General features: G+C 38.4%; 1 protein-coding gene across 1 annotated transcript in view; it reads right to left on the bottom strand.

Annotated features, from left to right (window-relative positions):
- LOC149021465 (nuclear pore complex protein) overlaps nucleotides 1-11,136 on the bottom strand; it is a 66,004-nt gene extending 54,868 nt beyond the window's left edge. The window contains exons 1-3 of the mRNA XM_089149695.1: nucleotides 10,861-11,136; nucleotides 9,497-9,876; nucleotides 7,913-7,982 (exon numbers count right to left, since the gene is read on the bottom strand). Coding sequence (XP_089005821.1) covers nucleotides 7,913-7,982; nucleotides 9,497-9,876; nucleotides 10,861-10,940 — 530 coding nt within the window. The 5' untranslated portion in view covers nucleotides 10,941-11,136. The remainder of the gene's footprint in view (nucleotides 1-7,912; nucleotides 7,983-9,496; nucleotides 9,877-10,860) is intronic.
- Between the last annotated feature and the right edge of the window lie 4,560 nt (nucleotides 11,137-15,696).

Below are 15,696 nucleotides of genomic sequence, written 5' to 3' on the forward strand. Positions count from 1 at the left end.
TTGAGAAGTTTGGTCGTCACATGCTTGTCGCATAGCTGTATTAATTCAGCATGATTGTGGTGTCCAGTCCATATCAGATCTGGTCTCGAGTTTGAAGCTCCCAGGACAACATGACGAGTAGGTTGAGCCTCAACATCCCAACTGAGAACATCAGGACTCTCAATATGAGTTGCCACGATCCTACTATGTTGAGGCAATTCCTCGATTCGGTTCACCGGTGTCGACCGCAGCGTCTATGCCTTGGGGTTTTGCATCAGATGCAAAGTCTTTCTCAAGAGGGAGGTAAAAATTGATGTTTTCCCCTGTTGGTGAGGTCGTACCTCAATCGCCGTAGTCCCGATGTCACCATCTCCCTCTCCGTTGTGATTTGCAAGGGTTGGAGCCACCTCCCTTGTCGTTTTGATGTCCTGAGGTTGAAGACGATGAGTTCCTGGTTTGGTTCGGTAAGTGCTTGGTTTTGGCTGGTTTGGGTTTGGTTTGTTGGTTGTAATAGTCACGAGAGGCAATGGGTTTTGGTGTAACGAATTGGGCCAGGCCCATAAGTGATGGTGAAAACGGGTGCGGTCCAACTACTTAAAACCATGGGTTAAGATAAATGGGTTGGACGTTGGTTTGATGGGCTGGATTGGGCTATGGCCTATGGGTCATAAAAATGGAATGGATTAAGAAGTATGGGTAAATGAAATGAGATGGGCCTGGAGTTGATAATATAGGTTGGGCCCAAGGTGGGTCTTTTAAATGGGTAGTGTCTAAAGGCAGACCATGGGTTAAGGGAATTGGGCTAATGAGATAGGTTGGGCCCACGGGGGTTTCTTTGGGAACCAAGCGGTCCAATCTTTAAATGGGGTTCGTTTGGGCCCTATGGGTGAGAACAAACGTACCTAAATGTGGCCCAAATAAAATGATTTTTGACCCCTTTGGTTTGGATCAAACCCACAAACCGGTTTGATGTGAACCGAACCAACCCAAAAGACCTAAAGCTCCATCGTCTTCTTCCTTCTTGCGAACAGCACCTCTCGCTGCCGCCTGATGGTTTCCAGCGATGGCTTCTGGCGTCCTTCAAACCCTCGCCCTCTTGCAACCGGTGATCAAGCTCGTTGCGGAATTAATCCGATAGGTTTCGACAACGATTTCTCTCATTCTCTTCTCTCTTCTCCAAGATCGGTGAGTAGGATCCCTAACGGTTGGATGTCTTCTTCCGTCCTGCACCTCCAGTTTTGAGAGAAGTTGTTTCTCATCATGGACATTCGATTCCTTTATTCTGTCACTTGTTTCGACCACAGCAATATCGATGTTTAAAGCCGAGATGATTGCCGTTTTTCTTCTATTACCGAAATCTTGTTGCAGAGCCGCTTCCAAGTGTATCCAATCGAACACTGGCCATTTCTTACGGTACACCCACTCTAAGGCTTCTCCATCCAAATATTGAACAGCTAATGGCCACCGTTGGTCATCTTCGATGTGATGTTCCCAACAAAAAATAAGACCTACAACAGCCATCTATGCACATCCTCTTCGCCTGAAAACAATGGCAATTCCATCGCTTCTTTCCCTGGAATCGAACTGCTCTGATGCCAATTGATAAAACCCTACTAATACTTCCCAAAATCCATACAAGATGCAAGAATTTAACAAGATAACACTGGTTTCTATGGTGCCAGTCACTCCCCCACACCTCACGGTGTTCCCTCAGCCTACGGCTGCCCACAAGAATCTCCCAAATATTCCATGCCCTCCCCCTCTCTTCTACCTCTATTTATTACCTCAACAAACCCTAATTCACCCTCATTCCACATGGCCTCATCCTAGGGTCCTAACATTGTTAACCTTTTTTTATTTTTAAGGAGTAAATTATTAAGAGATTTCTAAAATTTACAACAATTTTTTTTTTTAATTAATTTGAATTTTGACAACGATTTTTGCTATCCATTATAATTTTTTTAGAGAGTAAATTATCAAAAACATAAAAAGCATGAGGATTGATAACAAAATTAAAGGAGTAAAAATATAAAATACTAAAAATATTTAAATAATGCATGACAACTAAAATTGTAGGGGTAATATCGTTAAAAATCTTTTAGAAAACATGAGTAGTGGATACAAAATTTTAGGAATAAATATGGGGAAAAAAAGTTTTAAATGATATTTTGGGTAGTCAAGGTCAAAATATTTATTAGAAGGGAATGAAAAGCATTAAAATAGGTAGTAAGTATTTTTAAAATTAAAACCCATCAAGGTAAAAAAAAAATTTAAACAACCTTAAAAGTAAATCTTTTTTAAATACAGTAGATCGAGGAAATTTTACCAAAGTATAGGCAAGGGGTTAAGGGCAATACTATAAAGTCACAAGACATTAAGGGCAATTCAGGAATTATGAGATTATCTAACCATGACTTAACAGAATTTGTTACTTGGAGTGTGCCATTGTGCAAAATTAAGAGAAATTTTGGGGTGTTTGCCAATTTGATATATTTTTTAGGTGTCCATGACTTTTTGCTATTCATTTTGGGATGTCCCTGAAATTTTATTTACCATTGTGCAAATTTAAGAGAAATTTCGGGGTGTCTCTGCTAATTTGATATATTCTTGAGGTGTTTGTGATTTTCCCTATTCATTTTGGGGTGTCCCTGAAATTTTCCCTTTCTGGAATTATAAAGGTCACTGGAGTTGATAAGAGCCCATAGATCTCTGAAATTCAATTGCGACTTCAAAACAAAAATCGCAATGGGATTAACAATTGGTGTGAACTTAACTTGATTCCACTATTTTACATAATTTTCAAAAAAAGTGATACCCTTATAGAAGAGAAAACATCAACACCCAATGGATCAAGCATTTGCAATCTTTGTTCTTCCTCGACCCATTTCCTCCTCAAATCTGCCAGTCATGAGAATTAGTTTGATAAAATTCTTTGTCACCATCTTGTTTAGAGGACCCATAGAAATGTTGTAAGGACAACAATGTGTACTATTTCAACAAGACTGTCCATGTGGCCAATCCTGCTCAGATTGACGAGCCCATTTCCCATGTAATTGTTGACAAGATTCATCCCTTAACATAGTAGCTTTTATTTCATGAGAGCTTTAACCAAGCTATAACTAGGCCCTTTAAATGAAGTAAACGATTAAAATTTCAAGGGAAATAAAATTTGCAAGCCATATTGACATTGCTTATAAAATATCCATGTTTGAAAGCTGAGATAGCTTTGGGCGTGGTTCAAGATATCTCACTTTTTCAGCCAAGCAAAACAAGACGAGTAGAGAGATGAAAAATTAACCATATCTCACAAAGATCTCGCTTACATCTCGTATATGTCCGTCATATCTCACATATCTCGGTCACATCTCAGCTATCTTGGTCATATCTTGGATATATCTTGGTCAAATCTCTACAAGATATCGCCAATAGCTTAGACATCTTGTCGAGATTTTGATTTCTCTCAGAATTTTTATTGTAATTTTATGTCCATCATGTCATGTGAAATTTATAATTTGAACACTATCTAACACGTGTAATGCATAATATATGTTCGGCCCGGGAACTTTATAATTTTTGAGTTTTGAATGTATTAGTATTCATAAATATGAAATATGTGATGTTTATGATAAGCCCTTCATTACTCAGGTGTACAAACGCAAAGAAAAGCAGGGGAAGACAGCATCATTAGCAGCAAGTCCAGGGGAGAACACAGCTACACTCGCAACAGGGGCAAGGGAGAGGATAGATGGCAACTCCTTACTGGACAGCAACCACCACTCTGCTAAGGGCAGAGGAGCAGAAAAGACAGTCCAGGTGGCAGAAGAAGACTGGATAGGAGAGTAAGAGTTTGTTACGAACGCTGGGGGTATGTAAGGAGAGAGGGAGGAATGAAAGGGGAGGAGAATAGAGAGAAGCAAGCAGAGCTTGCGGGGAGAGGGGAACTTCTCAGGCAGCGTAATGGATCTGTGTTGTCATCATTTACAGGTTTAGTTTGTTTAATTTCTTAATCCAACAACTGAATATCAGTGAATAGAATCAGTGTTATATCTGTTCACGTTTGATAATCAGAGTTATGCAATGAAATGAATGCCATCTTTCGGCTGTTTTACTGTTCTGCATCTGTAGTTATGAGTAGTTATTATTCCTATTTTTTATTCGAGGAAGATAAGTCCAACTTTCAGAGGGTCTTATCAGTTTACAGCAGGTTTTACAAGTGTCCTTCTACAGCGCAGGGGTATTAAACTTCGGACTGAAAAGGAACTCACAAATACAGGCATTTTTTCATCAATCTAAGGCTACCAATGTGTTTAAACGGCCTAAAATAGGCTGGATAGCAAGTCGTAGCCAAGGTTCCACTGTGTCAGCGATATATCGCCATCCGGGGGCGACACGACTCCCCCCAGCGACACGACATTTACCATATGTCGGCGATATATCGCTACATCTTGAATATATAACAGCCTTTCGTTTGGTTTTCGCCGATTTTTCGTTCACTTTTTGCCAAAGTGACATAGGGCCTCTAAAAGCTCCGGGGGTGGCCCCCCCGGACCCCCGCCTGTTCACCGGGGAGCGGGACCCCCGGATCCGTCGGCAACAATATGTGAAGCATGAGCCATACTCAACATAATTGTATAATGAATTGTAAACTTTAGTACATCTCTTTACTAATTGTGTTAGTGTATTTGTGTTCTCTTTGCATATTTACATTAGTTTATATGAATTTTCCAAACTTCCAATTTTGCCCGCATATAGCCGGACATGTGCCAATTATAAACTTTAGGTTAGGTGATGTTTTAGGTCAAAATAACACTCCCAATGTGTTTATTGGCCTCAAATTAGGTTACACGTCAAATTTCAGGTCAAAATGACCTGAAATACCCTTCCAAACAGGGGTTCGATGAAACATCGAACCCCTACCAAAAGTCGTTGACTTTCGGCGATATGTCGCCCATGTCGCCGTGTCGCTGGGGGGCGACACGGCGGCATGGGTCAACATTTCGAACATTGGTCGTAGCCCCAAAAGACCCTTATAAGTTACCGAGTTAGGCCACTGAGTTGGCAGGGAAAAATTCCCCCAACTTGAGGAGACCTTGGTTTTTGGCCCAACGAGATGGCTGGCAAGAGCCAGTTCTCAAACCATGTCTGTGGGTGAGAGTCCCAGGGCTGAGATAACCCATCCCCCTCACCCGCCCCCTTTCTTCCTGCTTATTCTCCTTCCATCTTCTTTAATTCCCCTTGACTACTGTGCTTGTGCCTACAAATGTATAAGCATCTGGCTGCTGCTTTCTTTCAATGAATCCAATCAAATCAAGTTGCGGGTGCTGTGAGAAGAACCCAAAGGTTGTCGTAGATCCTTCAAACAATTGATGCTGGATGTTAAGTGCTGATTGTCCGTATAGATTAAGCCTTGCAACTGTTTGATGGCTTGACCTGGTCTTGGGTTTTTCCAAGTGGAGTTGTTTGGAGATTGAACATCATCATATCAAGACTGTTGACCTTCCATTTACAGAATTATGTTATCTACAGTTCCACCAATTCAATGGCTAGTTCTGGAAGCATGCATTTGAATGACTTGGTCAGCAGAAGATTTTGTGCACTGGATAGCTCCATTACCAAAGGACTTCCAAGAGTAGCATTGGGTCGGCAACACTCAGACAACCTCATGCTCAACCCACCATCCGAAAACACAGATGAACTAGGAAAGATCAGCAAAAGCCTTGACAACAATGCAGATTTGAGCAATGAGAGACGCTCTTTAGACTTTGTATAACTGTTGGAATAGAGGGAGTCCCAATAGCACTGTTGATACAACTTAGCCAACTAAGCGCTGAAGGAGTCCAAAGACGGGATAGCAACATGACACTCTCATCCATATCGGAGCAAAGGTAACTTGCTGTTCTCCAATGACGGGCCAGGATCCCATGGTCTCAACACTTACCAGACAACCTAGAAAGCTCCATGGCCCTCCGCCATTCCCTTCACTGCTGAACTAAAGAACTGGTGATTTAGTCTCAAGTGAATGAGGGGCCAATGACAGTTTATTCAGAACATAAATGGGTTGAGGAAAATAAAGTGTCTTGAAATTGGTTAGGTATGTGATGCCTCTTGTGGTGATTTCAAACAGGGTGTCTTGCTATCAGATGGAACAATGACAGTTTCTATTGAAAGTTGAAACAATGTGAAACAATGTGAAACAAATGAGGTAATCATATCAACAGCAGGCTGGGAATAGTGAAGGACAAAGACCTCGTGAGACAATTTTGAAACCTGAGAAAAGAGGATCAGGATTGGTTGCAAGGCACCAGACCCAGCAAAGGGGGTCTAACATGATCCTCACCCAAATGGGGAGCCACCAATCTCCCCCTAGCAAAAGTCCAAAAAGATTCTGCCTCACTGAGATTGCCCTCAGCAGCCCTATTGCCTTGTAGCAAACATGAACTGCACACCCGCTTACTCAAACATGCCTGTCCTCAATCCCCAGGGAGGTTTAGGGGAGTCCTACATCTTATTAATTGACAAAGACCCCACTGTTTCAACTGATCAGATTGCATATTGAAATTAGATATTTTTATTTCCATTCTTAGTATTTCTTTTGAATTCTAAATTGGAACAGCTGGGGATGATTTGAACCAGTGGTTCAATTTAAGTTATTCTGGAGTATTCTTTTTTAACTAAGGGGTCATTCCCTTCTAAGTTATAGTTGACTCTATTTTAAGCCTGTTTTACATGCCCAGCCAGTTCATATTTCAGATTCCTAGTCAGATTAAGTTACCCAATAGGCAAGCAAGAAGGATCAGATTATTATTTTGAGTATTGCTTAGCCTTGTGAAAGCAATTCAGTCTGCCCGTCCCCTCCATCAAATTCTTATTAGTTTCCCAACCTGAGCTACTCGGTTCCTTCAAGATCTCCTTCATATTCAAGACCAAGATTCAAGATTTAATCAAGAACCTCTCACCAAGTGAACTTCTGCCAAGGGGTATGCAATCAACAAGTCACTCTTACACACACCCCAACCGACTCCACCTAGGAGAACCCAAAAATGAAGAAGTGGGTCCTATACATCCAGAACAGACAGAAAAAAAAAAAAAAAAGAGAGTATCTCGTCCCAAATCTGAAAACGCTCAACCCAATTCATCCAAACATCTCCTAGCATTGTTCCCAAATTCCCAAGACCTCCACAGATATATCCAATCTCTACCTTAATTTCCCAATTATCCCTATGAAACCTACCCAAGTCCCAAATCTCTCATCGCATCAACTAATCTTCCAAACATCATCTAGAAACCTACACTAATAGGCTCCACTAACACTCCCTACCATCAAATCGCACATACCAGTCCAAATCCAAGTTTTGACCCAAAACCCTATTTTGACCTACCAAAACTTACCAGTTCATCCCAGATCCTGAACATTGGCTCCAGCTGGTCTCCTACCAATCTAACATACATCACGATGAAGCATCTAACCAAAACTTTGACATGTTGATTGAAATACTGTAAAATATAGAGGTTTGTAAGCCAGCTAGCTGAAATAAAATAAAATAACCTATGCTTAAATTATAAAACTTGAATACTTTCAGCCAATTTAACTTGGAAAAAAAATCCAGTGTACCTCATCAGAGATACAGAGCAGAGACCATCTGTTCACAATGTTGTCTGATTGGGGGAGAAAGGGAGTACATGAGATCAACTGTGGAGAAAATTGTCAAAGAAACTACAACTTAAAGTAATAAAATGGCATCAGTATACATCATTCACTAGTGAACTTAGTACGAGACTACGAGTTATGGCTAAAATAAATTGAGAAAACAAGACGATGTAGCATGATATTGCTATGGAAAGGCAATCATCTGGGGAAAAATTAGAAGATTCAGGAGAATACATTACACTTTTATATGACAAAATAAGTGATAAGTTTCTCATTCACACCAACCTAATTGACTCTGAAACATTTCGACATGCACTCTCAAACCGTACAATCAGATCAGGGATAGGCATCAATCCTGCAATACAAAAAGTGCCAATTACAGGGAAGCCAATGTGGATCTTACAAAAACGGAGAAGCTTTTCACCAGATTCCAAATCAAATGACAGCCTTAGTAAATTTCACTAAAATGAAAGACTTAAACCGGACCCATAGCAGCATGAAACTTGATGAAGAAAAAGGAGAAAGCAAACAAAAAACTATATGCAAGTCAAGTGATGACACACCTTAACTTTCACAAATGCATGACTTAGTACAAAGCATGCTTGATTCAACTCACTGAATCATGGGAACAATCAAATATTAAACTGCATCTAATTTTTTGGAGGGTGGGGCAGAAAGAATGCATATGTACATTCATGAAGTGAACAAGTACAAAGACATTTCAGTATATACACGATATAATTCAAAACAAGGAAAGAAATGCTGGCTCGAAAATCTGCAAAATCAGAAACATATTTGACATGCTGTTTATCTACAATCAGTAAGTTGAATCCTTCCCTAACCCTTGTTCTTCTTCTTCTAATCCTCTGCAGACCCAAACCCTAACTTATCCTGTGTCTTTTCAGTTTCCAACCACATAAATTCCTATAGCTCATTCCCCACAATCAATAATAAGCTTCCACTTTTAATCGAATACTACTTGAACCCCAATGTCCCACTCAAAACCTTTAAAACCCAGTAAGATATCCTTACAAGGAAACCCTAATTTGCACCCACCCCACACACCCAAGTACTTATGCCTAAAATATGGATACGATCTCACATAATTAAAAAATCAATCTATGCCCCATTCCCAAATTCCAATTGTAATTTGTAAACACTGACATTCCAGCTTTTTCAATTACTCAACACCTGGACCTCCATTTCTAAGTTGCTGAAACTTCAAGACATTATCCCTTCATCAATGCAACCCCAGACCTTCACTGATAGATCACCAATCATTCAACTGAAACAACCTGATCATTAAACCCTAACCCTAATTTTTCAAAAAAATTACTGCTTTGAACCTGCTTGTTCATTGATGAATCTATTTACTGGTTCCTAGTTGATCATCTCCTATCCATCTAGGTCTAAGTGAAACAGAGGCAATATAAATAACTTAGTCACGGGCACAAAAAAATAATGTTATTTTAATTACTTTTATGGCACTCAGTGAGTTCATTCAATGATTTATGCAAATAAATTCAGAAATACTGAAAATCTAAACATGCTTCGCATCACCAGAGCAAGTTCTGATGCCAGATTCTAATGCCTGAATGGATAGACATGCAACATAATTTAAATTATCTAAAACGTTCTCAGTACAGTCTGCTTAAATATTTCAATAATGGAAATATGGGTATGCTGCAGAAACCACACATAAATGCTCACATAATTCCCACTGCAACTGAATCAGCTTGGATGATCAATGCAACTCAAAAGAGAACTTCAAGTCAGAACAAATGTTTCCAAAAAAAAAAAGCAGAAATTAAAGGCAAAGGCTTTGAACTCAGCAAAGTGAACTTAAAGGCAGTCGGAAATTTCAATAACCTTGAATTGCAGAATCAAATAATGAAGCAAATAATGCAAAAGTTGTTTCTCCAAAATCTCCCAGCACTTCATCCTCACGCTTGCAAGATTTAAGCGACAAACTTCCAACTTGTGGAATTGCATCAACACTGGCATCCCCTTCTAACATTCTGCGACCATCAACTGATGATCTCCTTTTGGCTGAATATGGTGCCTTTGCCGGAGTTCCTTCTAAAGCATCACCTTCAAAACTTTCAACCTCTTGTTTAATCTCTTCAAGGAGAAGTGCTGCATTAGGTCGCCTCTGAATACTATGTCCATCATACAAAATTCCAGCTTCACCAAACTTTGAAACTGAACCATCTTGGTTTGGGGAAATACTTGAAGTGGAATGTCTTTTCCTGTAATATTTAACATGGAATAGAATCAGCTGCGGCTTCTCCTCTACATAAACTGGCTGAAAAACAGGAGCTAGGATAAATGTTAAATATGCATCTATTATCATAACGGGCAGGCCTTGGTGCAATGGTCATTGAACCACAGTTGTAGCCTGAGATCAAGGTATCAAACAGCCTCTCACCCCACTCGGACTCAACTGGGTGAAAGCCTTTGGTACTGGATTCGCCCTATATATCTACTATCACAATGGTATAAGTTCTTAGTTTTCAATTCATCACAAGATTGTAAATAGAGAACCAAAAAAACCCTAAGGCATATTTGTAGTCCAGCAAATATGATGCAAGAAGATACCAAAGTAGCCACCCAATTAAGTAGCTCATCATGGGTAAGTTTCCCTGAATGAACCCTCCATAAGGATGTTTGAATGGATGAATGAAAAGCCTAGTAAGGACAATTAACTTGGAAAAAGAAGAAGAAAAAAACAACAAAACCAAAAAAAATATCTACATCCGTGTAAACCTAGGGGGATAACAAGAAGTGACAGGGTGTGATCAGTCAACTACTGTGGTTCACATTCAGGGAAATAGTAATGCCCCAAACCAGTGAGGAGTATACGATGCTAGATGAAGGCTCTAAAAGGTCAATGTAAAAGTAAAAGTGCTTCTTTCGGATTAGGGAGCAAGGCCTACACGTTAATGGCAAGTGGATGGAATAAGGTTGGACTGACTTGAGGCCAAGAGAAGTAGAGAACAAATGAAAGAGCTTGCATTATTTCCATCTTCTCTTAATCAATTTTAACAGTTTTTTTTTTTTTTCCCATCTCAGCTGAATCAGAGCCTTGAAAAGGGAATGGAAGAAAACAAATATTGACACAACAGTTCGAGGACGCTAAAAGGCGTCTTCATTATTCCGTAACTATATGGAACAATTCTATCTTGAGGGGGAAAGAAGAACAAAAAATGTGAGGCGGACTAAGGGAGGCTTACCCGTATCGGCGGAACTGCTCTCTTGTACTAAGATCTTCAGGGTCAAAATAGCTCGGATAATTCTCCATTTCGACGTCCATGTCGACGGAAACGGCAATCGATTTTCCAACCAACGATGAATGCCACGGAATTCTTCGCGTTCAGTCTTAAACCCTAGAGAAGTTCAGGCGCGGGAAACACCGTTTTTGTGATTAAGTGAAACAAGAACGCTGAACGTTGGGAGGGGGGAATGGTGGGATAGTTTTCTTAATTGAAGTTTTCACTTTCGTAAGACGAAGTTTGGATTCGGAGAAAATAAAACAGTAAATACGAAATAGGCACATAAATCAATTATCACATCGTCACGTTAAATTTCCTTTTTTTCTTCGCGTCCAAAAATTTTCATTATTTTTGTTTTATAATGCTTTTATATGTTTTTCTTTCAATCGTTTACCCCCCAGATCATATGAACTATGAAGGTTTCGATATGTCCATATGTTTTAACCCTTCGGCACCTTCTTTATGGTAACAAGTCTTATTTATCTTCTACTTTTAATTAATGAATTTTGTTATGTCATTAAAAATATATATTGTTTACCTACTCTTTGTAGTTGTGAGTCATTCAGTACTCATTTTTTTGACCTAATTAAAGGTGTCAATTGTGTATCAAAATTGTTCAACCGCACTAAATTGCGTCTAAAATGGTTCAAAATTTAGTAGGGTACAATATGTATTAGAACCGAATTTTAAAATACGGTTCTATACAATACAGATGTACTCAATCAAATTTTAACAATACCAATTTTGATAGTAATCATACTGCGATATGTCCCGTACCAAATTTCCATAAAACTGTATAACATATCAAATAAAGAGCTTATATATGTAATTTCCTATTTTTAAATGTTCTTATTCTAAACGATAATCATTTAGGTTACGTTTGTTTGTTCGAATAAAGGTGGGGGTGGGAAAATCTTAGAGCAAATTGCACTGGCACCCCAAAATGGAAGCATTAAAGCACTAACACCCCCACTTTATGTTTAAAAAACACAGACACCCCCAATTCAATAAACACACCGGTCCATTCTGTTAGTGAAACTGTTAATCCACTGTTCAAATTATTTTAATTCCAAAAATACCATTACTAAAATTGGAATTCAAGGACGGAGTGGTTGGTCGGCATTCCTCCTGCTGCTCCCTATAACGATCATAACTCATGCCGCCAAGCCCTGCCGCCACTCTCTTGCTATGAAACCTTGCTGTCAAAGTCAAGTCTAGGTCACCGGATTGCAAGTAGTGATACATCATCATCGATGGTCTTCCTCTTGTTGGAAATGATGGTGTGGGAATCTTCCAAGATTTCGCCAACGCCGTAGCAGCACTTTCAGCCTTGCAATTTCAAACCCAAATCAGTAGCCGTAATCGGACTCAACTTTGCTATATAGGCATATATAGCTCATCACCGAGCAATTGATCCGATGCGAGCAAACCCACATCTGCTATATAGCCCATCGCCGGAATAATCAATCACTTTGCTCCGTTCGTTCAATCTCAATATGGGTTTAGCAAAGCAACTACACTCCTATGCCAAATTCACCAACAAACTCCATTAGCAACGTTTCTCCAAACCTAAAACCCAAAACCCAATTCCACTACCTTCAAATTGAATTCTCTTTGTTTCCTTTGTTTTCTATATGGGTAGATGTTCAAAGACGATCGATGCAAAGCAGAGAGCCCACACGCATTTCTAGAAGTTCACGACTTTCCAAATGTTCCTCCTCCATGTCTCGGTTACAGGATTATCCCATATCTCCTTCAACTTCAAGCTCCGAGCAATCCATCGACAAGAGCAAGAGCAAAAGCAGCAATTTAGGCAAAGCACCGATTCTATCAACACGGGTTCATCCAAATCTTTTTTTCTTTATGTTTCTTCCTCTTCCAACGGGGGTGCTCATTCCGCTACGCTTCTCTTTTTATTTGATGTTTCTTCCTCTTCCAGCACCGCCGCTGCTATTGCTTCTCTTTTCTTTCTCTTTCTTTCTTTCTTTCTTTCTTATTCTCCTTCAACCATTTTCATTTGATTTGCCGGAAAATCGTCGATTTTCTGGCAATATTTAAAGATTTTTGTTTCAATCAATTTATCGAAAATTGGCTAAATAATGTTCCATGGCTCTAAGAATGTAATTTATGATGACTCGAGCATACGAGAAATTGAAGCATTGGATGATGGACGAGAAGCTTGCTTTGTGGTTTCGGACTAGCGTTTGCATGACTGTAATGCTGATGTTCTTCCGGTGGGATCCAATAGATTTATTGAATAATAAGTCAAGGGTATAATAGTCTTTGTAAAAATAAGACTAACCAATTAATAACCATTATAATATAATAGAACCTATGTGTTTTTTAAACATAAAGTGAGGTATTAGTGCTTTAATGCTTCAATTTTGAGGTGCCAGTGCAATTTGCTAAAAAAAATATATATAGTTTGTTTAGTTGCTTGGGCCTTGGGGTGGAAAAGTTGGAGACAATAAAATTTGTCCAGTGATGTGGCAAGCCAACTTTTCCACCCCAAACATTTTTAAAACCCCACAATATGTGTGGGACTTTGCCAAAAAATGTGAAAAAGTAAAAGTGGGATCCACAATTAATATTTGTTCCACAAAATTCCCTTCATTTTATTTTATTATCCTCACCCCACTACACATGGGACCCACATGTTTTTTTTTTTTTCACCCCACATTTGCAAACAAACACAGCCCTATTGTTTAAAGTATACATTAAATATTATTTGCTTTGTGTTTCAAGTCAAGTAAACTGATTAGCCCATTGATGTTTAAAATACACGCTATCAGAAGTTCCCTGGTGTCTAAACTCCAATTCTCCAAACCCACTGTGAAACCACTATTCTACTTCAACCTACAAGATGTTGCATTAAAGATCATATCCACAATGACCCAATAAAAATCTTATTATTAATCATTATCTTGTTGATAAGATATTTGATCATTCTTCAAGTAAAAACATTAAATTATCTTTAATGATCCTATGATCATAAGCACATATATTGTCACTTTGAACAATAAAAACTTTCCTCTAGAGCATATGATCTTAATAAACCAATAATAAAAGTGAAATGGGTTATTTGGTACCGAAATCATATCGCACTATATACAGTGTTTAAACTGTTTTCTCGTACCGATTTTATATTGAAATTGTACCATATATTGTTTTTTAAATATTAAAATCATACCATATCTATGTAAATTATGTAAGATACGATTTCGATATTCAAAGTCGATACTGTACCGATGTTGACACCTTTACCTAAACTAGGTTTTTGACTAATACATTAGGTCAATGGTAGTAGGTGCCATAGTTGATCATATAAGTCGTAAGTCCTACATTTGAGCAAGTATAGGTGACGTAAACTTGTATAGCTCAAATTGGGAAGGAGTGTTTAGAGAGTTTCATTAGACAAGAGAATTTGTCTCTTTCAAATATATTTGGTCATGATGGCTACGAGGAGTTTAGTGGGTAGATGGCTCATTACGTGTTAAAGTCCTTCCAGCCTTATTGGAGTCATGACATCAAACCTCCGATTCACTAGAAAACATAAGACCTCCACCAATGTGGAGGAGTTCTTATACAACCCAAAGTTAATGGTCAAAAGTAGGGGAGTCAACGGTTTGGGTTGGGCCGGTTTCGAGTTAAAAAACACTCAGCCCAAACACGGCCCATTAAGAAAATAACAGTTTCGAACCTGTGCGATTTGGGTTCAGGCTGACTAATGGTTTAGGTTAAGGTTTACTAGTAGTATATTTTGAGTACCTTGTAAATATGTAGAATTTATCAAGAGCATGTGAACACATATAAGCATTAAGTTATCTCCAAGTCTCTTGTGTTTGGTGTTTAAAACTTTTTTATTTATTTATTTATTTTAACAAATAAGTAAAAATTATAGAATTAATATACAAAAGAAAGTTGACATATTGATGAATTTTAAATATTTAATGGGTTGTCTTTGCTTATTCTCTTCCCCCTCCTCGACACTTGTAAAAATGGATAAAAATAAAGCATTAAAATATTTTATAATGATAATACACTTGCAAAATATTTACTAAGCCCATATTCAAAATGGCGATGGCTTTGATAGGCTTGTTGTTTACATATTACAAAGCAAAATAATTAAAGAAAACAAATGGATACTTGGGGGGTTTTATTGTCTTCTACATTTAAATTTATTTTATTTTATTAATAACATGTTTAATGGGTTGGTTTGAGTTCGGTTGGTTTCGGACTAAACGGTTCGGGCTAGCGGACCACACACGAGTTGGCTCGGCCCAGCCCGAACTATTGCGGGTTGAGGTTGTTCAGTCCAAACACAACCCATTAAGCTTCGGTTCGGGCCAGTTCGGTCATGTTTTAACGATTCGGGTTAGCTTTTGACACCATTAATCAAAAGACTTAGACCGTTAAAGAAGTAATTTGTAATATTTAAACTTAACCAATGGGACACCATGTAATTTAGTCCAGGTTTAGGAGTTTTTTATTTTATTTTATTTTATTATTTATTTTATATAAATATATCCTAGCATAGTAAAACCTAAAACGTACTAATAAGTAATAACAAATACCGAAGAACCTTATGGCACGAGCACGTGGAGCCAGGTTCCCAATAAATGATTAGACTTCTTTTACCAAAATAAAAAGACTAAATTTTTTAATGTATATCTTTATTTATTTATTTATCTTATTTATTGAAAAACCTTGACTTTTAACTCATTAAAAAAATAAATAAGAAAACGCAGAAAACAGACTTTTGACTTTGGATTGCATTTTTCCACGTAAAAGGAACTA

The sequence above is a fragment of the Hakea prostrata genome, chromosome 3 (assembly GCF_041222555.1).
Source record: "Hakea prostrata isolate BN-2017 chromosome 3, UWA_Hpros_2, whole genome shotgun sequence".
Taxonomy (NCBI): domain Eukaryota; kingdom Viridiplantae; phylum Streptophyta; class Magnoliopsida; order Proteales; family Proteaceae; genus Hakea; species Hakea prostrata.